At 36.6% G+C, this 24,739-nt stretch overlaps 1 protein-coding gene across 1 annotated transcript in view; it reads right to left on the bottom strand.

Annotated features, from left to right (window-relative positions):
* The window catches only part of EFL1 (elongation factor like GTPase 1), a 165,046-nt gene that overhangs the window by 119,222 nt on the left and 21,085 nt on the right, over nucleotides 1–24,739 (bottom strand). The window contains exons 6-9 of the mRNA XM_063089163.1: nucleotides 20,103–20,240; nucleotides 19,007–19,221; nucleotides 2,779–2,902; nucleotides 737–813 (exon numbers count right to left, since the gene is read on the bottom strand). Of these exons, the coding sequence (XP_062945233.1) occupies nucleotides 737–813; nucleotides 2,779–2,902; nucleotides 19,007–19,221; nucleotides 20,103–20,240 (554 nt within the window). The remainder of the gene's footprint in view (nucleotides 1–736; nucleotides 814–2,778; nucleotides 2,903–19,006; nucleotides 19,222–20,102; nucleotides 20,241–24,739) is intronic.

Below are 24,739 nucleotides of genomic sequence, written 5' to 3'. Positions count from 1 at the left end.
AGTAAACACAAAATTGGAAGAGGTGGGAGAAAATCATGTACAGGTATGAACAAACAGCAGAGACAAAGAACTCAACATTATTTGACACATTTTTTTCCTAACGTGTTATTTTTTCAAAAAAAAAAAAAAAAAAGCTAAAATGATTGAAGGAGATCCTACCACAGCAGAGGACTCCTCAACCTCTACTCTTACACTTTCAAATGAACCCTTCTTTAAAATTTCCCATGAAGCACCATTCCAATCTCCTTAAAAACAAGCTACCATGCCAATTGGCAAGGCAGTTTCACAAATAAATGCTAAAAAGTCATTATTCCCCCCTGGAATAACAGAAAGTAAATTTACCAAAGCAAGCTTTTTTCCCACTTGTACCAGGCAAGTTATTTCCCAAGTTCTCCACTAATGATCCTAGATATCAAGCACCTTTTCTACTATAATTACTATTTTTTAAGATTAGGTTTGTAAAAACAAAGGCCCAATGTTTTTTCCATCCTTTCATCTCTTCACCTCAGCACTCTATAAAATATTGCTGCTCTGTCTCTCCTCCATCACTCTTTACTTGGGTTACACATACTCCTTTAAATTGTTTCCAAGTCCTGTAATCAACTCATCTGTAAAGACTCCGTTCACTTTCTTGGACTATCTCAGCTTTCTGAAGTGTGACTCATCAAACTGGAAAGTAAGACAAATTATACCGCCCAAAGATGCCCAAAGATAAACAATTTTATAACAGTCTTACTTTTTCAAGACAGCATCATACAAACTCCATATATTTTCCAGGATCAACTGTACAAACAAAGGTTTCTTTCCTTTGGCCTGTACAAAAGAATTTATGGGTTTAAATTCCTGAACATTTGATAGCTATTTACATATTCATTCTTGACATGTTTTATTATCAATATGTCTCATTTCTACTCCGAAATATTTATGCAACAGTAAAATAGCTGAAAGTAGTTAGAAGAATGCTCTAAACAGTCAATAATCCACAATCAATAATAACCCACTGTTCTCTTCCTCAGGGAGCCAAGCACTTTGCAAACAATATGAACATTTAGGAGCCATATAACTGCAGCTGCCCCACCACTACCATCAAAGACCCACACACAACACCCAAGCCAAGAGCTAAGACTTCACTCTGCATGTGCAGGTTCTTTCCATGGGCCTCAGTTTAAGTCATGTTAGAGGAAATACAAAATATTCTTAAACATATAAAAAAATGTTCACAAAGACAGGAAAATTTATTAAAAAAAAAAAAACTACCATTTCTCTTACTGAACTGTGCAAAAAGTTAATAGCAAGAGCACCTTGAGATATATATTCTCACTTACACATGAGATGGAACATAAATTGAAACCTCCTTTCTGAAAAGCAATTGGTAATTGTACCAGGAAATTAAAAGTGATTGTCTTTAAATACCTGGTTTTTTAAAAAAGTCATCATAAAGACATAAAAATTTATGCATAAAGATGTCTATCAGAGCTTTACTTATAATATCAAAACATTTTCTGAAAAAAAAAAAACACTGTCCAATCTTAGAAGAATGATTACATAAATGATGGTGCTCTCACAAAACAAAATAATAATAAGGTGATTATATGACAGAAACTGTTCAACAAAAGAGTTTACTTGCATTATTTCATATCATTACCACTCTAAGAAAAAAATACTATTATCTCCATTTTACAGATGAAAAAACTGAGACAAAGGTTACAGATCCATTAAGTAGTGGAGCCAAGATTCAAACATAGAGTTGACTCTCAAGCCATGCGCCTTTCTACTTAACTATCTCACTTCCCTTTCAATATACTGTTTACAGAAAGCTTTTAATGGCAACGGAAGATGTTCATAATATGACAGTAGGCAAACAGGCAGCTGCATTATATAAACAATATAATCTCAACTGACACATGTATATATCTATCCAAAAGGAATGAAAGAAATTAAAACCACATCACTAGCAATGTTGGCATCTGGATTTTTTTCTTTCTTGCAGCTTTATACTTGTGAGTACTTTCAAAAAGGAATATATATGATTTTCAATGAGAATAAATTCATAAAATCATGAATTTTACATTAAAAAAATAAAGCTTCAAGAAAAGTATCTTTGGAGGCTATATGACTCAGTAGTCCTACATCACCTCTATCTATAGAGGACTGGGTTACAGGGAGCACCCCCCTTTCCCCATCAGCACTGTCTGTTGACAAGCATGCAGTGATACAAGGCCTCAGGTGAGACTAGAAGTACAGTGTAGACCACACAGTGATGCCTAAAAGAGACATCTCTTTGTGGTAAAGAAGACACACAACACAAGATGCAAAATGTGTCTTCAAGTGCCCAGGACCTGAGATTTTTGGTCCTCTACAGGGAAAAAAAAAAGTATACATATATATATATATACACACACACACATTTGAAAGGGCCAAGAACTCTATGTAAACAATACTTGGAAATAAGACTCATAAGCCTTTCCCAATTATATACAGTAAAATAAAAAATCTCTCAAGAACTCACCTGCATAAACTAAAGCTAAATTACATCTATTAAAGGTATTATAGTACAGGGGGTTTTTTTGTTGTTTTTTTTTTTTGTCTTTTTCGTGACTGGCACTCAGCCAGTGAGTGCACTGGCCATTCCTATATAGGATCCGAACCCGCGGCGGGAGCGTCGCTGCGCTCCCAGCGCTGCACTCTCCCGAGTGCACCACGGGCTCGGCCCTATAGTACAGGTTTTTATAGGGCAAAAATGTGATCAACAATCAAAAGAGTCATATATCACATTACCTGATCAACCTTCATAATCTTCTTAGCCTTCATATTTATATAATAATCTCCCCACAAGGTTTTCAAAAGAACTTCCTTTTTGATGCCAATTTTTTGACTGTAGATTTTGGCAAAGTGTTCAATTCTGAAAGAAAATCAAGTGTTTGTGTTATTAGTAACAACAATAATAAGTATAAGTACAGTTTGAGTATTTCTGTGCCAGATACTGTTCAAAGTTTCTTACGAGTAAATTTTAGTAATTTTAATAGCTTAATCATTTCATCTTACAGATTTCCCCCATTTTACAGAAAAGAATAACAAAGCACAGTGATATTATACACATAATAAATGAAGTAGGGATTCAAACCCAAGCAGTCTGGCTCCAAAGCCCATGTTCTTGTCCAACATTCTCTACATTAATATAAATTAGAATTCATGCTACAGCTCCCTTTCTTAATTTTGCACATGTTAAACAAGATAAAAGGAACAAGAGCCACAGAAATGCAGGCTCCAGCTGCCCGTCACAACTGTGCCAACAATAAAACTTTACTTTGGTTCTTCACTGCTGCTCATAATGGAAATGAACTCTAGAGTTAGTACCTGCCAGAACAATTTTTTTGAGCACCTTGGATTTAATGGTAAACATACACACACTTAACTCTCATCAGCCCACAGAAAAACCAGCTAGCATCATGGTCTCCAGCCATGGGACAGCAGTCAATCAATAAATAGGGATGCTATAAATAGCATCTGCATTGTCAGGAAAAGGACCCAGGAAATAACTTTTCCACAGGAGACAGTATTTTGAGAGTATCCAGAACTCTCAAAGTGCCACCATCTTAAAAGATGCCTGCTCAGGAACAAGGCAAGGATGTCCCCTCACCATTCCTTTTCAACACCCTATTGGAAGCCCAAGCTAATATAATAAGAAAAGAAAAGGATATCAAAGGTATACTGATTAGGAAGGAAGAAATAAAACTATTTTTGTTCACAAATGACATGACCATCTATGTAGAAAATCCCAAAGAACTGACAAAAATAACCCTAGATCTAATAAAGTAAGGTTGTATATGAAGTTAATATACAAAAGCCAATCACTTTCCTGAATACCAGAAATGAACAAGCGAATTTAAAATTAAAAACACAATACTATTTACATTATTAGCAATCCCCAAAATGAAATACTTAGGTATAAATCTTATGAAACATGTATAAGATATATATGAGGAAAATAACAGAGCTCTGATGAAAAAAATCAAAGAACTAAATAAATGATGAGATATTCCAAGTTCATGAATAGGAAAGACTCGATTTCCTATTTGTTTGTTTGTTTTAAAGATGACTGGTAAGGGGATCTTAACCCCTGACTTGTTGTTATCAGCACCACGCTCTCCCAAGTGAGCCACGGGCCGGCCCTTCAATATTGTTAAGATGTCAGTTCTTTCCAGCTTGACCTATAGGTTCAATGCAATCCCAACCAAAATCTCATCAAGTTATTTTGTGGATATAGACAACCTGATTTTAAAGTTTATATGGAGAGGCAAAAGACCCAGAATAGCCAAAACAATATTGAAGGAAAATAACAAAATGGGAGGGACTAGTAATACCTAACTTCAAGACTTACTATAAAGCTACAGTAATCAAGATAGTGTAGTGTTGGTGAAAGAACAAATAGACCAATGGAACAGAATAGAGGGCTCAGAAATAGACTGTCATAAATATCATCAACTAATCTTTGACAAAGGGGCAAAGGCAATACAATGGAGCAAAAGGTGTTTTTAACAAATGGTGGTGGAACAACCAGACATCCACACGCAAAACAATGAAACTAGATAGACCTTACATCTTACACAAAAACTAACTCAAGATGACTTAGTAAATATAAAATGCAAAACTCCTAGATGACTTAGAATATCTAGGTGACCTTGTATGTGGCAATGACTTTTTAGACACAACACTAAAGGCACAATCCATGAAAATAATAACTGATAAGTTAAACATCATTAAAATAAAAACTTCCGGTCTGTCAAAGACACTGCCAAGAGAAGGAGAAAACAAGCCACAAACCGGGAAAACAATTTTTTTTTTTTAATTTTGTTGATATACAATGTGGTTGATTATTGTGGCCCATTACCGAAACCTCCCTCCCTCCCTCCTCCCTCTCCTCCCTCCCACCCAACAATGTCCTTTCTGTTTGCCTGTCCTATCAACTTCAAGGAATTGTAATTGTTATGTCTTCTTCCCTCCCCCCCCCGTTTTTTTTTGTGTGTGTGTGTGAATTTATTTTTAGCTCCCACCAATAAGTGAGAACATGTGGTATTTCTCTTTCTGTGCCTGACTTGTTTCACTTAATATAATTCTCTCTAGGTCCATCCATGTTGTTGCAAATGGCAGTATTTCATTCTTTTTTACAGCTCAGTAGTATTCCACCGTGTAAATATACTACATTTTCCTATCCACTCATCCGATGATGGACATTTGGGCTGGTTCCAACTCTTGGCTATTGTAAAGAGTGCTGCGATGAACATTGGGGAACAGGTATACCTTCGACTTGATGATTTCCATTCCTCTGGGTATATTCCCAACAGTGGGATAGCTGGGTCATATGGCAGATCTGCAATTGTTTGAGGAACCTCCATACCATTTTCCATAGAGGCTGTACCATTTTGCAGTCCCACCAACAATGTATGAGAGTTCCTTTTTCTCAGCAACCTCGCCAGCATTTATCGTTCACAGTCTTTTGGATATTAGCCATCCTAACGAGGGTGAGATGGTATCTCAGTGTGGTTTTGATTTGCATTTCCCGGATGCTGAGTGATGTTGTGCATTTTTTCATATATCTGTTGGCCATTTGTATATCTTCCTTAGAGAAGTGCCTACTTAGCTCTTTTGCCCATTTTTTAATTGGGTTGCTTGTTTTTTTCTTGTTAAGTTGTTTCTGTTCCTTGTATATTCTGGATATTAATCCTTCATCAGATGTATATTTTGCAAATATTTTCTCCCACTCTGTTGGTTGTCTTTTGACGCTGTTAATTATTTCTTTTGCTGTGCAGAAGCTCTTTAGTTTGATATAATCCCATTTGTTTATTTTTCCTTTGGTTGCCCGTGCTTTTGGGGTCGTATTCATGAAGTCTATGTCCAGTCCTACTTCCTGAAGTGTTTCTCCTATGTTTTCTTTAAGAAGTTTTATTGTTTCAGGGTGTATATTTAATTCTTTAATCCATTTTGAGTTGACTTTAGTGTATGGTGAAACATATGGGTCTAGTTTCATTCTCCTGCATATTGATAGCCAGTTCTCCCAGCACCATTTGCTAAAGAGGCAGTCTCTTCCCCAGTGTATAGGCTTGTTGCCTTTGTCAGAGATCAGATGGCTGTAGGTGTGTGGGTTGATTTCTGGATTCTCTATTCTATTCCATTGATCAGTGTGTCTGTTTTTATGCCAGTACCATACTGTTTTGGTTATTATAGCTTTGTAGTATAGTTTAAAGGCAGGTAGTGTTATGCCTCCAGCTTTATTTTTTTTGCTCAGCGTTGCTTTGGCTATGCGTGGTCTTTTGTTATTCCATATAAATGTCTGGATAGTTCTTTCCATTTCTGAGAAAAATGTCAGATGGGGATTGCATTGAATTTGTATATCACTCTGGGTAGTATGGACATTTTCACTATGTTGATTCTTCCAATCCAGGAGCATGGGATATCTTTGCATCTTCTTGTATCCTCTCTAATTTCTCTCAGCAGTGGTTTGTAGTTCTCATTATAGAGATTTTTCACATCCTTGGTTAACTCAATTCCTAAGTATTTTATTTTTTTGGTGGCTACTGTAAATGGGCAAGCTTTCTTGATTTCTCTTTCTTCATGTTCACTATTGGAGAATAGAAATGCTACTGATTTTTGTGTGTTGATTTTGTATCCTGCTACTGTGCTGAAATCATTTATCAACTCCAAGCCGGGAAAACATTTTAACAAAAGACATTCCTGATGAAGGACTGCTATCCAAAATATACAAAAAACTCTTAAAACTCAACAATGAGAAAACAAACTGACTACAGAATGGGCCAAAGACCTTAGCAGGCACCTCGCTCAAGACGACATACAGATGGCAAATAAGGATATGAAAAAGTGCTCCACAACTTATGTCATAAGGAAAATGTGAGTTAAAACAATGAGCTACCACTACAAACCTGTTAGAGTGGTCAAAATGCAGAACAATGACCGTGGTTGACCACGGGTAACTGAAACCACAGAAATCGAAACAGCAGATAAAGTCAGACTACTACATTATTCATTGCTAAGAAATGAACTATCAAGCCTTGAAAAGACATGGAGGAAACTTAAATGCTAAATGCTATTACTAAGTGAAATACTTAAATGCTATCAGTAAGTGAAAGAAGACAATCTGAAAAGGCTATATACTGTTGACTCCAACTATATGACATTCTGGAAAAGGCAAAACTATGGAGACTAAAAAGATCAATGGTGGCCAGTGGTTAGGGAGGAGAAAGGGATGAACAGGTGTAGCACAAAGATTTTTAGAGCAGTGAAACTATTCTGTACTATAATGGTAGATACATGTCATTAAACATTTGTTCAAACCCACAAAATGTACAATATCAAGAGTGAACTCTAATGTAAAAATGTGGTCTTTGGGTGATAACAACATGTCACTGTAGGTTCATCAACTGCAACCAATGTACTATACTGGTAGGGGATCATGACAGGGAGCTTATGTATGTGTAGGAGCAGGAGTACATGTGAAATCTCTGTAGCTTTCTCTCAATTGTGTTGTGAACCTAAAACAACTGTAAAACATAAAGTATATTTAAAAAGAAAAAAGATGCCTATAATTTTCTCCACTGCATAAAGAATACAAAGCACATTCTAGACAACTCTTTACATGTCAGCTAGCAAGTGTGGTAGTACTGGAGCCCAGATGTTAACTACACCTGACTATAGTGGAAGCCTGGCGGGAGCAAGAAGAAGGTGTAGGAGTGAAAGTCAATAATTATGGTCAGAATCAGAAATATGAAGAGCATCAGGCAGTAGCTTAAAAGCAAAGCAGACACCATAGAAAATGCTGAAAATAAATATCCAGTGACCCCTTTTACTGAAGGCCAAGTGAGAGAAAAACACCCAATCAAAATCAAAATCAAAATTACAGTTACAGGCTGCTGATGTTCTGGAGCTGGCCTTAAAGGTCCATTACTTTCTAAATAATTTGCTACTTCATTTCCCATTTGATCCAACAGTTATTTATTTGGTAAAAGTTTTTTTTTTTTTCTTTTTAATTTTCTAAAATTTTAGATTCTATGAAATGTATGTTATTAATTTGTAGGGTTTTGTTTGTTTGTCTTTTTTTGAGGGAACCCTTCTTTTCTCCACAAATTCTCACCTCACTCCAAAGACCTAGGAATTTCTGCAGCTTTCCCAATATGGGAGTTCTAAAAGGAGCATTCCTGGTCTCTCTCCCACTTTAAACACTCATCCACAAGAGAAGAGAAGGTGAAGGGCCAACATTCACTTGGTAGAATTCCTATGCCTCAAAAAGAAAACAGGCTCTGTCTTGCTGCCTACTCCGTGGATCAGTAAAGAGAGCCAGGCCTCCTTCCTGACTTCCTGTGGTTCAGTACACCTAGAGCAGGGCACACAGCCTTCCTTCAAGATGTAAGTCGGGAGACCCTTATCTCTGCAGCTTTTCACTTGTCAATACCCAATTTTGCCAGGCAGGCTGCAATCATCCATCCTCCATGCAGATTTCCAGATCCAATCCAGGACCTACAGGTAGGTTCAAGGGTCTACAGGTAGGGGGAGACAACATGAGGCAACCATTGTGGCCTGAGTTCCCAAGCACATTCTCCAATCTAACTTGTGCAGGGAGCCCTGTTCTTTAGGAGTGCTGCTCACTGGGGCCTCAATGAATAAAGCTGAAACTTTGACCTCCATATTAGCAACTTTGGTCTATTCTCAGATGGTTAAAACTGGTGATGATAACTGATTAGCACATCAAACTTACAACATTCTTTTATCTTTTGAACTTGAATTTTTTTTTTCCTGCCTGAAACAGGACCAATTTTTGTATATTCTTCACTGACATATAAAACAAATTCTGACATTATACTATTCATATGAATTATGTTTCTGCCTACTTAACCTGTTAACAGTTGCCAGTGATCTGTTAAAATCTTCCCCAAACCATTTGCCTGTAGAGTTCTACTTAGAATTCTATTTTTGTATCATGCACTTTGTGTTGTTTTGATAGTTCATAGAGTTAACCTCTTCACTACTGAAATGTCAATTATCCATATAAAAATGATCCTTATGCCATAATTCATTTGCTGTAATTCTTTAATACTACCAAACCTACTTTTCTTTGGTCATTTGACTAACATATCTGAACCAAAGCTTTAGTGATTAGCCTCTGTCCATTATGCTTTATGTTTATCTCTTATATAGCAGACTTCTAGATTTCCTTTTTTAATGAGATTTTCTTCTTTTAAAATTCTTTACTTCAATTAATGGAGGATTTCATACATTTATTGTCACAACTGTTTTGATCAGCTGGATTTCTACTGTTGTTTCTGTTTATGTTTCCAGGATTTTAAAAAATACTCATTTGTGTTACCTAGACTGTGTTATATTTTATCTTTCAAAATGATGTGTCAGACAAATATTCTGCTCTTAAAAGTGGTAAACTTAAAATTTTCATAAATACTCTAAAACCTCTACCAAAATCATAAATTACGTTAAGACATTTGCCCATTTGCTTAGGCCACTATCCTCAAACCCTTTTTTAGTATACCGTTATTTATATATGCATACACATACAGGTATATATGCCTTTCAAAATCTTGAATTCGGGCCGAGCCCGTGGCGCACTTGGTAGAGTGCTGCGCTGGGAGCGCAGCAACGCTCCCACCGCGGGTTTGGATCCTATATAAGAATGACTGGTGCACTCACTGGCTGAGTGCCGGTCACGAAAAAACGACAAAAAAAAAAAAAAATCTTGAATTCTGTCTTAATTCATTTCCTCTACAGAGTAACTTTAAACAAAATTTTCAGAAGAGACCTGCAGAACATATTTATATTCCAAGACTTTACTGATCTATCTATCTGTTGCCTAGCTTCCTGAATGACAACTCAGTCAAGTATGAAATTACTGAGCCACACACCCTTTTGCCCTTCAAGCTACCCAGTGGATTAATGTTGACTGCAGGATTCTAAAGACACTGATGCACAAAGACAAATAAAACTATTAGGAAGGGCTTTTCACTGTCTTTTCTTTCCTATCCCTATTCTATGGGGCTCAGGCCTCAGTTCTATTGATGTAAAACAGGAACTTAAGATTCTCACAGCTATCCACCCAAGTCAATGTGTTTCTGCTTTTCAGAGCAGATTCTCTTGGATTAACATCTAATAACAGGACAGATTTAGGTGATAAACCCTAGGTTTAGCCTCTAAATCCTGTCCCACTGTACAAAAGTTTATAAAACCATCTTCCAAATTCTGAAATGTGTTAACTTTCCACCATTTGTGTGTGACACATGCAGCTGCCAACTTTCCCTATTCAGTGACATTTCAGAAGAAAACTGGAAGGAAAACGTCTCCTGTGCTTTTATTACCACTACAATTTTCCTATAAATTAACAGTTTCTTGAGAACGGGCACTAGCCAATCTCTAAATCTGACCTTGTCTAACACAGGGGAACATTCGCTTGACTAACAGTATCTAGAAATGTCCAAAGTTGTAAGGGACACAAAAGTTACCCTTACTCTCTCCTTTCAAGCCTCTCCCCCATTCTTTCTCCTTCCACAGTAAACCTCTCCCAACTTGTGAGATTTAGACTAAAATTAGCATGAAACATTAAATTACTTAAGAAAATCATTATAAGAAAAAGACAAGCCTCCCACCTTGTGGCTCACTAGCAGAATGCTCACAAATAAGGAAATCAACAGGTCTAACCCTGTAGTATGACTGAATGAATCACCATACTTTTTAATTGCAAGAAATTCTTAGACATTATTTTGGCCCAATATTCTTATTTTTTAGATGAGAAAACTGAGGCCCAGAAAAGTGATAAGGGCAAGCCATAAGCCACATATGAGAAGTGAAAATTCTTAGCAGCTTCATAATTTCCATTTTCATTATATATCTATTTCTGAACTTACTTAAGTTTGGTATGACCTTTCAGGCACCAAGTGGACTAAGGTATCTATAATTTATTACAAACATAGAAAATTATGACATTATAATATATTAATACTGCCAAACACAAAATTTCTTCAGTCAAAAGATAATTAAAGAGCAAGTTCTTATAAAAAGGAGGACAAGGAAAAGCCAGACACTGGTTAGGCTACTCCCAAGCTTTGCATTCTAGTCAATTTCCAATCTTTTCTTCTTTTCCATTTCCAGGTCATATACTGATATATATTTCAATAACAGACTTTTCCCCCTGGTGCATTACTTCTGGTTCTATAATCCCTGCATATTATATTCAAGACTAAGCCCATAACTAAAGTAAATTTCTTTATAGTTCCACAATTACTTATCCAAGCCAAAGACATTTTTCTCAAAGTAATACTCCTTTAATAACATTTGGATTTTTTGATTCCACAAGTCAGTAATGGTTGTGGTTAAGAAATGATTAGTAATCAATTACCTATCACATTCTAAAAACCAATGTCACTGTCATATGTACATATCCAGAAGGGGCAATAAAAAGAACTGAGGATGCCTATAATCTAAAGGGAAGATCCCAGAGAAGTACCATGGTAAGAAAATACAAGCTTAGGAGTCGGGCAGACTTTAATGTTAATATTAACTCTGCCACTTAGCAGCTGGGAGATGGTGAACAAACTGCTCAATGCTTCTGAGCCTTAGACAACAAATATCTATTCCAAAGGGTTGCTGTAAGAATTCAATGAAATAATTTAAATAAAGTGACTAACTCAATGCCTACACATGTTCATCCTCAATAAAGTTAGCTTCTTTTCATACTAACTTCTGCTAGTGTTGATATAAAAGTTGATACATATGTATTTGCTCATATATGCATAAATACCTAAAGAGGATACACAAGAAACTGCCAGGAAAAAAACTGAATTAAGGGAGGGTGAGAGACTATTTGGGGTAAACATTTTGTTCATTTTGAATTTATTCAAAGAATAAAGTTTTTAAAAAATCAATTGTATATACAATCTACAAAAAAATGCAATACTGGTTTAATATTCAAAAATCAATGTAATCTACCATTAACAAGTTAAAGGAGAAAATCATATGATTATATTAATCAATTCATAAAAGGAATGTGACAAAATTTGATACCCATTCATAATAAGTTTCAGAAAAACAGGAATATTGGGGGACTTCCTTAACATGAAAAAAACATCTAAAAACAGCCTACAGCTAACATTATCTGTAATGGTGAAAGACTGAATGCTTTACCCCTAAGATCCAGAAGAAGCCAAGGATGTCCACCCTCACCTCTGTTATTCAAATAATGCCAGAACTTCTAGTCAGGGCAATATGGCAAAAAAAGAAAAGAAAACAGCACACAAATAGGAAAGGAAGAAATAAAATGGTCCCTATTTGCAGATGACACAATTGTCTTATAGCAAATTCTAAGGAATCTACAAAAACTGCTAGAATTAATAAGTGAGTTCAGTAAGGATACAGTATACAAAACCAACATACAAAAATCAATTGTAGATGCTGACCAGTTAGCTCTGTTGGTAGAGTGTGGTACTGATAACACCAAGGGGTTGGGATCCCTGTACTGGCCAGCCGCAAAAAAATTTAAAAAGTCAATTGTATTTCTATATATTAGGAAGGAATATGTAGACACCAAAATTAAAATATAATAGCACTTATAATTCCTAAAAAATTAAAACATTAAGTGTAAAGCTAACACAACGTGTACAGGACTTACATGCTGAAAACTACAAAATGTTAATGAAAGAAATCAAAGAAAATCTAAATAAATGGAGGGACATATAGTGTTCGTGAATTAGAATACTCAATATAGCAAAGATGTCAATTCTCCCCACATTAACGTACAGGTTTACCATGAAATTTCCATCAAAATCCTAGCAAGATTTTTTTGCAGATATTTACAAGATTATTATAAAATTTATATGGAAAGGCACAGACCCTTGAACAGCTAAAACAATTTTTTAAAAGAATAATTGGTGGAAATAATCTACACAATTTCAAGACTTATTATATAGCTACAGTAATCAAAACTATATGGTACTGTTGGAAAGACACACACATACATCAATGGAACAGAAAAAAACACTCAGAAATGACCCACACAAATATGTCCAACTAGTTTTTACAAAGGTATGAAAGCAACTCAACGGAGGAGGGACAGCCTTTTCAACAAATGGTGCTGAAGTAACTGAACATCGATTGGCAAAAAAACCCAAAACCCAATAAAAAACCTTGTTGCAAGTCTCATATACAGAATTAACTCAAAATGGATCACACACCTGAATATAAAAAGTAAACTATAAAACTTCTAGGAAAAAAATGAGAGAAAATCTTGAAGATCTAGAGTTAGGCAAAGAGATCTTTTTTTTTTTTTTTTTTATTTATTTATTTATTTTTTAAATTTTATTTTGTCGATATACATTGTAGCTGATTAATGCTCCCCATCACCAAAACCTCCCTCCCCCCCTCCCCCCCAACCATGTCCTTTCTGTTTGTTTGTTGTATCAACTTCAAATAATTGTGGTTGTTATATCTTCTTCCCCCCCACCCCGGTTTGTGTGTGTATGTGTGTATGTGTGTGTGTGAATTTATATATTAATTTTTAGCTCCCTCCAATAAGTGAGAACATGTGGTATTTCTCTTTCTGTGCCTGACTTGTTTCACTTAATATAATTCTCTCGAGGTCCATCCATGTTGTTGCAAATGGCAGTATTTCATTCGTTTTTATAGCTGAGTAGTATTCCATTGTGTAGATGTACCACATTTTCCGTATCCACTCATCTGATGATGGGCATTTGGGCTGGTTCCAACTCTTGGCTATTGTAAAGAGTGCTGCGATGAACATTGGGGAACAGGTATACCTTCGACTTGATGATTTCCATTCCTCTGGGTATATTCCCAACAGTGGGATGGCTGGGTCGTATGGTAGATCTATTTGCAATTGTTTAAGGAACCTCCATACCATTTTCCATAGAGGCTGCACCATTTTGCAGTCCCACCAACAATGGATGAGAGTTCCTTTTTCTCCGCAGCCTCGCCAGCATTTATCGTTCATAGTCTTTTGGATTTTAGCCATCCTAACTGGGGTTAGATGGTATCTCAATGTGGTTTTGATTTGCATTTCCCGGATGCTGAGTGATGTTGAGCATTTTTTCATATGTCTGTTGGCCATTTGGATATCTTCCTTAGAGAAATGCCTACTTAGCTCTTTTGCCCATTTTTTAATTGGGTTGCTTGTTTTCTTCTTGTAAAGTTGTTTGAGTTCCTTATATATTCTGGATATTAATCCTTTGTCAGATGTATATTTTGCAAATATTTTCTCCCACTCTGTTGGTTGTCTTTTAACTCTTTTAATTGTTTCTTTTGCTGTGCAGAAGCTTTTTAGTTTGATATAATCCCATTTGTTTATTTTTCCGTTGGTTGCCCGTGCTTTTGGGGTCGTATTCATGAAGTCTGTGCCCAGTCCTATTTCCTGAAGTGTTTCCCCTATGTTTTCTTTAAGAAGTTTTATTGTCTCAGGGTGTATATTTAAATCCTTAATCCATTTTGAGTTGATTTTAGTACACGGTGAGAAGTATGGATCTAGTTTCATTCTCCTGCATATCGATATCCAGTTATCCCAGCACCACTTGCTGAAGAGGCAGTCCCTTCCCCAGTGAATAGGCTTGGTGCCTTTGTCAAAGATCAGATGGCAGTAAGTGTGTGGGTTGATTTCTGGATTCTCTATTCTATTCCATTGGTCAGTGTGTCTGTTTTTATGCCAGTACCATACTGTTTTGGTTATTATAGCTTTGTAGTATAGCTTAAAGTCAGGTAGTGTTATGCCTCCAGCTTCATTTTTTTTGCTGAGCATTGCTTTGGCTATTCGTGGTCTTTTATTGTTCCATATAAATGTCTGAATAGTTTTTTCCATTTCTGAGAAAAATGTCTTTGGAATTTTGATGGGGATTGCATTGAATTTGTATATCACTTTGGGTAGTATGGACATTTTCACTATGTTGATTCTTCCAATCCAAGAGCATGGAATATCTTTCCATCTTCTTGTATCCTCTCTAATTTCTCTCAGCAGTGGTTTGTAGTTCTCATTATAGAGATTTTTCACCTCCTTGGTTAACTCAATTCCTAAGTATTTTATTTTTTTGGTGGCTATTGTAAATGGGCAGGCTTTCTTGATTTCTCCTTCTGCATGTTCACTATTGGAGAAAAGAAATGCTACTGATTTTTGTGTGTTGATTTTGTATCCTGCTACTGTGCTGAAATCATTTATCAATTCCAACAGTTTTTTTGTAGAGGTTTTAGGCTGTTCGATATATAGGATCATGTCATCTGCAAACAGGGACAGTTTGACTTCATCTTTTCCAATCTGGATGCCCTTTACTTCCTTCTCTTCTCTGATTGCTCTGGCTAGTACTTCCAACACTATGTTGAATAGGAGTGGTGAGAGTGGGCATCCGTGTCTAGTGCCTGTTCTTAAAGGGAAAGCTTTCAGCTTTTCCCCATTCAGGATGACATTGGCAGTGCGTTTGTCATATATGGCTTTAATTATGTTGAGATACTTTCCCTCTATACCTAACTTATAGAGGGTCTTTGTCATGAATGAGTGCTGAACTTTATCAAATGCTTTTTCAGCATCTATAGAGATGATCATATGGTCCTTGTGTTTGAGTTTATTAATATGGTGTATCACATTTATTGATTTGCGTATGTTGAACCAACCTTGCATCCCTGGGATGAATCCCACTTGATCGTGATGAATAATTTTTCGTATGTGTTGCTGTATTCTGTTTGCTAGTATTTTAGTGAGGATTTTTGCATCTGTATTCATCAAGGATATCGGCCTGTAGTTTTCTTTTTTGGTTATATCTTTACCTGGTTTTGGTATCAGGATGATGTTTGCTTCATAGAATGAGTTTGGGAGATTTGCGTCGGTTTCAATCTTTTGGAATAGTTTGTAAAGAATCGGTGTCAATTCCTCTTTGAATGTTTGGTAAAATTCTGCTGTGAATCCATCTGGTCCTGGGCTTTTCTTTGTTGGGAGCCTTCTGATAACAGCTTCCATCTCCTTTATTGTTATTGGTCTGTTCAAATTTTCTACGTCTTCACGGTTCAGTTTTGGGAGCTTGTGTGTGTCCAGAAATTTATCCATTTCCTCCAGATTTTCAAATTTGTTGGCGTATAGTTGTTTATAGTAGTCTCGAATGATTCCTTGTATTTCAGATGAATCAGTTGTAATATCGCCTTTTTCATTTCTAATTTTTGTTATTTGAGTCTTCTCTCTTCTTTTTTTTGTTAGCCATGCTAATGGTTTGTCAATTTTATTTATCTTTTCAAAAAACCAACTTTTTGATTCGTTGATCTTTTGAATTGTTTTTTGGTTTTCAATTTCATTCAGTTCTGCTCTGATCTTAATGATTTCTTTCCGTCTGCTAACTTTAGGATTGGATTGTTCTTGTTTTTCTAGTTCTTTAAGGTGAAGTGTTAGGTTGTTCACTTGCCATCTTTCCATTCTTCTGAAGTGAGCATTTAATGCAATAAATTTTCCCCTCAATACTGCTTTTGCAGTATCCCACAGGTTTTGGTATGATGTATCATTGTTTTCATTAGTTTCAATAAACTTTTTGATTTCCTGCTTGATTTCTTCTTGGACCCATATGTCATTAAGTAGAATGCTGTTTAATTTCCATGTGTTTGTATAGTTTCCAGAGTTTTGTTTGTTATTAATTTCTAGTTTTAATCCATTGTGGTCTGAGAAGATACATGGGATAATTCCAATTTTTTTGAATTTATTGAGACTTGATTTGTGACCTAATATGTGATCTATCCTGGAGAATGATCCATGTGCTGATGAGAAGAATGAATATTCTGAGGTTGTTGGGTGGAATGTTCTGTAGATATCTGCCAATTCCAATTGGTCTAGAGTCTTGTTTAGATCTTGTGTTTCTCTACTGATTCTTTGCCTAGATGATCTGTCTAATATTGACAGTGGAGTGTTCAGGTCCCCTGCTATTATGGTATTAGTGTCTATTTCCTTCTTTAGGTCTAATAGAGTTTGTTTTATAAATCTGGCTGCTCCAACATTGGGTGCATACATATTTATGATTGTTATGTCTTCTTGATGGATCAGTCCTTTTATCATTAAGTAGTGTCCCTCATTGTCTCTTTTTATGGTTTTTAGTTTAAAGTCTATTTTGTCAGATATAAGAATAGCCACTCCAGCTCGTTTTTCTTTTCTGTTTGCATGGTAAATCTTTTTCCATCCTTTCACTCTTAGTCTGTGTGAATCTTTATGGGTGAGGTGGGTCTCTTGTAGGCAGCATATAGTTGGGTCCTGCTTTTTGATCCAGTCAGCCAGTCTGTGTCTTTTAATTGGGGAATTTAAGCCTTTAACATTAAGAGTTGTTATTGAAAGGTGCTGATTTATTCCTAGCATTTTATTGGTTGTTTGGCTGTCTTAGGTGTCTTTTGTTCCTTGCTTTCTGGTTTACTGTTTGGTTTCTTTGTTTGTTGGTTCCTTAGGTTGTAGATAGTGTTTTTGTTAGCTTGTTTTCTCTTCATGAATGCCATTTTTATTGTACTAGCGGGTTTAGATTTTTCTTAGGTTTTTATGGCAGTGGTAGTTATTTTTCAGGAACCAAACCCAGTACTCCCTTGAGGATTTCTTGTAAGGGTGGTCTTGTGGTAGTGAACTCCCGCAGTTTTTGTTTGTCTGAGAAATATACTATTTGCCCCTCATTTCGGAAGGATAGCCTTGCAGGGTAGAGTATTCTTGGCTGGCAATCTTTGTCTTTTAGTATTTTGAAAATATCATCCCATTCCTTTCTAGCTTTTAGGGTTTGTGATGAAAAGTCTGATGTTAACCTGATTGGGGCTCCCTTATAGGTGATTTGACGCTTCTCTCTTGCAGCTTTTAAGATTCTCTCTTTGTCTCTGAGTTTAGGCAAAGAGATCTTAAACTTGACTCTAAAAACTACAGACTGGGAGAAAATATTTGCAAAGCATATATGAGATAAAGGACTAGTATCTAGAACACATAAAGAACTCTCAAAATTCAAGAGTATAAAAACAATTAAAAAATGGGCAATAGACATGAAAAAACATTTCAACCAAGAGGACATACAGATGACAAATCAGCACATAAAAAGATGTTCACCATCACTAGCTGTTAGAAAAAAGCAAATTAAAACCATAACATATTAGCACGTACCCATCAGAATAACTAAAATAATAATAGTGACAACACCAAATGATGGTGAAAATATGGAGCAAATGGATCACTCATGTATTGCTGGTGGAAATATAAAATGGTACAACCCCTGTGGAAAACAGTTTGGCAGTTTCTTTAAAATTAAACATACAACTATCATATGACCCAGCAATTGCACTCCTGGGCATTTATCCCAGAGAAATAAAAACTTATGTTCACACAAAAACATGTACATGAATATTTATGGCAGCTTTACTCATAACAGCCAAACCTGGGAAAAAAAAAAGATGTCCTTTAAAAGATGAATGTTGAACTGTGGTAAATCCATAACCATGGAACACTACTAAGCAATAAAAAGAAGCCAACTATTAATACATACCACAACTTAGATAAGTCTCTAGAGAATTATGCTGAGTGAAAAAAGCCAGTCCAGAAAAGGTACATATAGTTTGGTTCCATTTAACGAACTATTTGATTCCATTTCTATAACATTCTTAAATGATAAACTATAGAAATGGAGAACAGATTAACGGTCATCAGAATTTAAGGAGGGTTTGGAGCTGGGAAGGAAGTAGGTGTGGCCATATAAGGGCAATATGAGGTATCCTTGTGGAAATGTTCTCTACCTAGACTGCATCAATGTCAATGTCCTGGTTGTGATACTGTACTACAGTTTTACAAGACGTTACCAGCGGGTGGAGGGTAATAAGAAAACTCTCCATATTGTCTTTTACAACTATACATGAATCTACAATTCTCTCAAAATAAAAAGTTTAACTAAGAAAACTCAATTGTATGTTAAATACACAAAGAGATTTAATTAGACTGAAACAAACTTACCCGAAGCCCCACCCATCTATTGCACTGGTAAACACCACATTTCCCTGTTCTGGAGAGAAGTAAAGGTGAGAATCATCCGTGTCCTCCAAGCCAGTGCTCCAATCATATACTTGCTCTCCTTGGTCAGAATTTGGATTCACTTGGGATTCAGTCTCTCTCTCTGCTCTTTCTTCTAGGACTTTAGAAGTAAAAAGAGTTCCTGTGAGTGCATTAATCTAGGAGAGATGATAAAATGGAAGAGTGTCATTCATATGCTTAACACGCTCATGGTAGGAGACACACTGTCTAACCTTTGTTAGGGATAGAATTATCAGTCACAGTTTGGGGTCATACTAATATACATGTGTGGAGATGACATTCACAAACTGTGCATAACTTACATGTTATTAACCCGTTCTTTCAAAAGCCAGCAAAACTAAATTACAGGTAGAGTATCCATTATCCAAAATGCTTGGGACCAGAAGTGTTTCATATTTCCCCCAATTGTTTACCTGGCAAACACCTACCTTTCTTCTGTCTCACAGTTTCCATTCCAAAATTGTTCTTAACTCTTGACCCAGACTGGGTTAAGTGGCCCTACACCTATGCTCTGAAATCACATCCAGGGCCTCCAAGTATCTCTTTAACTTTCTGTCTCCCCTACTACACTGTGAGCTCTTTGAAAGTAGGGACTCTTAGCTGTCCATCTTTATATTCACAATCCCTCACACATAATGAACATTCAATAACTAATTTATTCAACATATACCTATGTAATGTTTGCTGAATAAATAAATGAATGCATATGCTTGGGTAAAATTTCATCCGAAGCCGAGGAACAGAATACCATAGAGCCTCATGAAATTGCTTCACTTTGGAACCAAACTACAAAGTTTTAAGCAAGAGATGTTAGTGCTTTCAGGAGATGATGGAAGGGACTCCTGAGATCGTGCTTGTTCTGCTGCATCTGTTATAGTATGATGACTCCAACTCTCATAGATCGTAAGTGCAAAAGTATTAAGGGAATTTTCTGTAGCAATACCTCATACCCAACTCAGTAACTTCTTCATAATGCCTCTTTGAGCTCCAGTTTTGAAAATACTGAAGAACAAAATACCTGTTCTAAAATATTCTTGAGGTGAAAATAGGCCTCCTGTGGCGTGAATTTCAGTTCCACGATCAAGCGATCTATCTTATTAATCACTAAAACAGGACGGATGTTTTCAAGCCAGGCTTGTCGCAGAACTGCCTGTGTCTGATAAAAGCAGAAAGAAAAATGTAAAATTCATCATTCGAAAGAATTAAAGAACATTAGAAAATCATGATTAATAACCAACACTTTCTGCCTACGGTGCCAGTGTGCGACCTAGCAGGTAGGCCTCACCGCTGATACCCGACTCCATCCCAGGCCCGGCCCAGTCCGCGCAGAGCAGGGAGATGTCCAGCAGGGGAGGTGGAAGCCCCACAAAGACCACACGTCCTGCGGTGCCGGTGTGCGACCAGCAGGTAGGCCTCACCACCACCAGCCAACTCCATCCCCGGCCCAGCCCAGTGTGTGCGGAGCAGGGAGACATCCAGCAGGGAAGGCGGAAGCTCCACAGAGACCACATGCCCTGTGATGCCGGCACGTGACACAGCAGGAAGTCCTCACCGCCACCACTCGACTCCATCCCTGGCCCAGACCAGTGCGCACGGAGCAGGGAGACATCCAGCAGAGGAGGTGGACGCTCCACAGAGACCATATGCCCTGTGGTACCCGGTACCGGCGTGCAACCCAGCAGCCCAGCCATATGCATGCTGACCAGAGAGGCGGCTCCCTGGAGAGGCCCAAGACCCAAGGCAAGCACACACACAAGGCACTAGTAGCCAACTGAGTAGACACTGAGCTAGCCATACCAAATTGGCAACCCCAGCAACATCGTGGCCAGACAATCGTGTCAATCCAGTGGACTGTGAAACCCCCTTCCACAATGACTAAACATCAAAGGAAAGATACCAGAAATATAAAAAATCAAAAAAGTACACCACCAAAGGGTAATAACTCTCAAGCTCTAGATCCTAGAGAACAAGAAGCCCTTGAAATGTCTGACAAGGAATTTCGAGTGATAATTCTAAGGAAACTGAATGAGATACAAGAAAACTCAGCTAGACAACATGATGAAACGAGGAAAAGTATACAGGACCTGAAAGAAGAAATGTACAAGGAAATCAATGCCCTGAAAAAGAATGTAGCAGAGCTTGTCGAACTAAAGAATTCATTGAACGAAATAAAAAACACAACAGAGAGTTTAACCAGCAGGCTTGCAGAAGCAGAACAGAGAACTTCTGACCTTGAAGATGGGCTGTTTAAAATAACACAGGCAGAAAAAAAAAAAAGAAAAATGAATTAAAAGCCTGAAGAAAATCTAAGAGAGATATCAGACAACCTTAAACGCTCAAATATCCGAGTCATGGGTATTCCAGAAGGGGAGGAAAAAGGAGGTTGCATTGAAAACATATTCAACAAAATAGTGGCAAAAAACCTCCCAGTTATTGGAAAAGACACAGATCTTCAGATTCAGGAAGCTAAAAGATCCCCAACTATATTCAACCCAAAAAGGTCTTTTCCAAGACATGTTATAGTCAAACTGGCAAAACTCAAAGACAAAGACAGAAATTTAAAAGCTGCAAGAGAGAAGCGTCAAATCACCTATAAGGGAGCCCCAATCAGAATAACATCAGACTTTTCATCACAAACCCTAAAAGCCAAAAAGGAATGGAATGATATATTCTAAATACTTAAAGAGAGATTGCCAGCCAAGAATACTCCATCCTGCAAGGCTATCCTTCCAAAATAAAGGGCAAATAGTATATTTCTCAGACAAACAAAAACTGCAGGAGTTCACTACCACACAACCACCCTTACAAGAAATTCTCAAAGGAGTACTGGGATTGGTACCTGAAAAACAACTACCACTGCTACAAAAAGCCAAGAAAAATTAAAACCCACTAGTATAACAAAAATGGCATCCATGAAGAGAAAACAAACAAAAAGTTTATCTACAACCCAAGGAACCAATAAATACAGAAAATAAACAGTAAATCAGAAAGAAAGGAACAAAAGACACCTAACACATCCAAACGAAAATCAATAAAATGCTAGGAGTAAATCAACACTTTCAGTAACAACTCTTAATGAAAAAGGATTAAATTCCCCAATCAAAAGACACAGACTGGCTGACTGGATCAAAAAGGAGGACCCAACTATATGCTGCCTTCAAGAGACCCACCTCACCCATAAAGACTCACATAGACTAAGAGTGAAAGGATGGAAAAAGATTTACCATGCAAACAGAAATGAAAAACGAGCTGGAGTAGCTATTCTTATATCTGATAAATTAGACTTTAAACTAAAAACCATTAAAAGAGATGAGGGCCACTACATAATGATAAAAAGATTGATCCATCAAGAACACATAACAATCACAAATATATACACACCCAATGTTGGAGCCAGGTTTATAAAACAAACTCTATTAGACCTTAAAGAAGGAATATTAATACCATAATAGCAGGGGACCTGAACACCCCATTGTCAATATTGGACAGATCATCTAGGCAAAGAATCAGTAGAGAAACACAAGATCTAAACAACACTCTAGACCATTGGACTTGGCAGATATCTACAGAACATTCCATCAACAACCTCAGAATATTCATTCTTCTCATCAGCACATGGATCATTCTCCAGGATAGATCACATATTAGGTCACAAATCAAGTCTCAACAAATTCAAAAAAACTGGAAATATCCCATGTATTTTCTCAGACCACAATGGATTAAAATTAGAAATCCATAACAAATGAAATTCTGGAAACTATACAAACACATGGAAATTAAACAGCATTCTACTTAATGACATATGGCTCCAAGAAGAAATCAAGCAGGAAATCAAAAAATTTATTGAAACTAATGAAAATAATGATACATCATACCAAAACCTGTGGGATACTGCAAAAGCAGTATTAAGAGGGAAATTTATTGCATTAAATTCTTACTTCAGAAGAATGGAAAGATGGCAAGTGAACAACCTAACACTTCACCTTAAAGAATTAGTAAAACAAGAACAATCCAAACTCAAAGTTAGCAGACGGAAATAAATCATTAAGATTAGACCAGAACATAATGAAATTGAAACCCCAAAAGCAATACAAAACATCAACAAATCAAAAAGTTGATTTTTTGAAAAGATAAATAAAATTGACAAACCATTAGCACGGCTGACTAAAAAAAGAAGAGAGAAGGTCCAAATAACAAAAATTAGAAATGAAAAAGGTGATATTACAACTGATACATCTGAAATACAAGGAATCATTTGAGACTACTATAAACAACTATATGCTAACAAATTTGAAAGTCTGTAGGAAAGGGATAAATTTCTGGAGACACACAAACTACCAAAACTGAGCCAAGAACATGTAGAAAACCTGAACAGACCAATAATAACAGAGGAGATTGAAGCTGTTATTAGAAGGCTCCCAACAAAGAAAAGCCCAGGAACAGATGGATTCACAGCAGAATTTTACCAAACATTCAAAGAGGAATTGACACCGATTCTTTACAAACTATTCCAAAAGATTGAAATGGACGCAAATCTCCCAAACTCATTCTATGAAGCTAACATCATCCTGGTACCAAAACCAGGTAAAGATACAACTCAAAAAGAAAACTACAGGCTGATATCCTTGATGAATACAGATGCAAAAATCCTCAATAAAATATTAGCTAACAGAATACAGCAACACATACATAAAATTATACACCATGATCAAGTGGGATTCATCCCAGGGATGCAAGGTTGGTTCAACATACGAAAATCAATACATGTGATACACCATATTAATAAAATCAAACACAAGGACCATATGATCATCTCTACAGATGCTGAAAAAGCATTCGATAAAATTCAACATTCATTCATGACAAAGACCCTCTATAAGTTAGGTATAGAAGGAAAGTATCTCAACATAATTAAGGCCATATATGATAAACCCACTGCCAACATCATCCTGAATGGGGAAAAGCTGAAACCTTTTCCTTTAAGAACAGGCACTAGACAAGGATGCCCACTCTCACCTCTCCTATTCAATATAGTGTTGGAAGTACTAGAGCAATCAGAGAAGAGAAGGAAATAAAGGGCATCCAGATTGGAAAAGATGAAGTCAAACTGTCACTGTTTGCAGATGACATGATCCTATATATCGAACAGCCTAAAGCCTCTACAAAAAAAGTTTTGGAGTTGATAAATGATTTTAGCAAAGTAGCAGGATACAAAATCAACACACAAAAATCAGTAGCATTTCTATTCTCCAATAGTGAACATGAAGAAAGAGAAATCAAGAAAGCTTGCCCATTTACAGTAGCCACCAAAAAAATAAAATACTTAGGAACTGAGTTAACCAAGGATGTGAAAAATCTCTATAATGAGAACTACAAACCACTGCTGAGAGAAATTAGAGAGGATACAAGAAGATGCAAAGATATCCCATGCTCCTGGATTGGAAGAATCAACATAGTGAAAATGTCCATACTACCCAGAGTGATATACAAATTCAATGCAATCCCCATCTGACATTTTTCTCAGAAATGGAAAGAACTATCCAGACATTTATATGGAATAACAAAAGACCACGCATAGCCAAAGCAATGCTGAGCCAAAAAAATAAAGCTGGAGGCATAACACTACCTGCCTTTAAACTATACTACAAAGCTATA

The sequence above is a fragment of the Cynocephalus volans genome, chromosome 3 (genome assembly GCF_027409185.1).
Source record: "Cynocephalus volans isolate mCynVol1 chromosome 3, mCynVol1.pri, whole genome shotgun sequence".
Classification (NCBI taxonomy): domain Eukaryota; kingdom Metazoa; phylum Chordata; class Mammalia; order Dermoptera; family Cynocephalidae; genus Cynocephalus; species Cynocephalus volans.
Note: the sequence above shows the minus strand (reverse complement) of the source record. Positions and strands in the feature narration are given on the sequence as shown.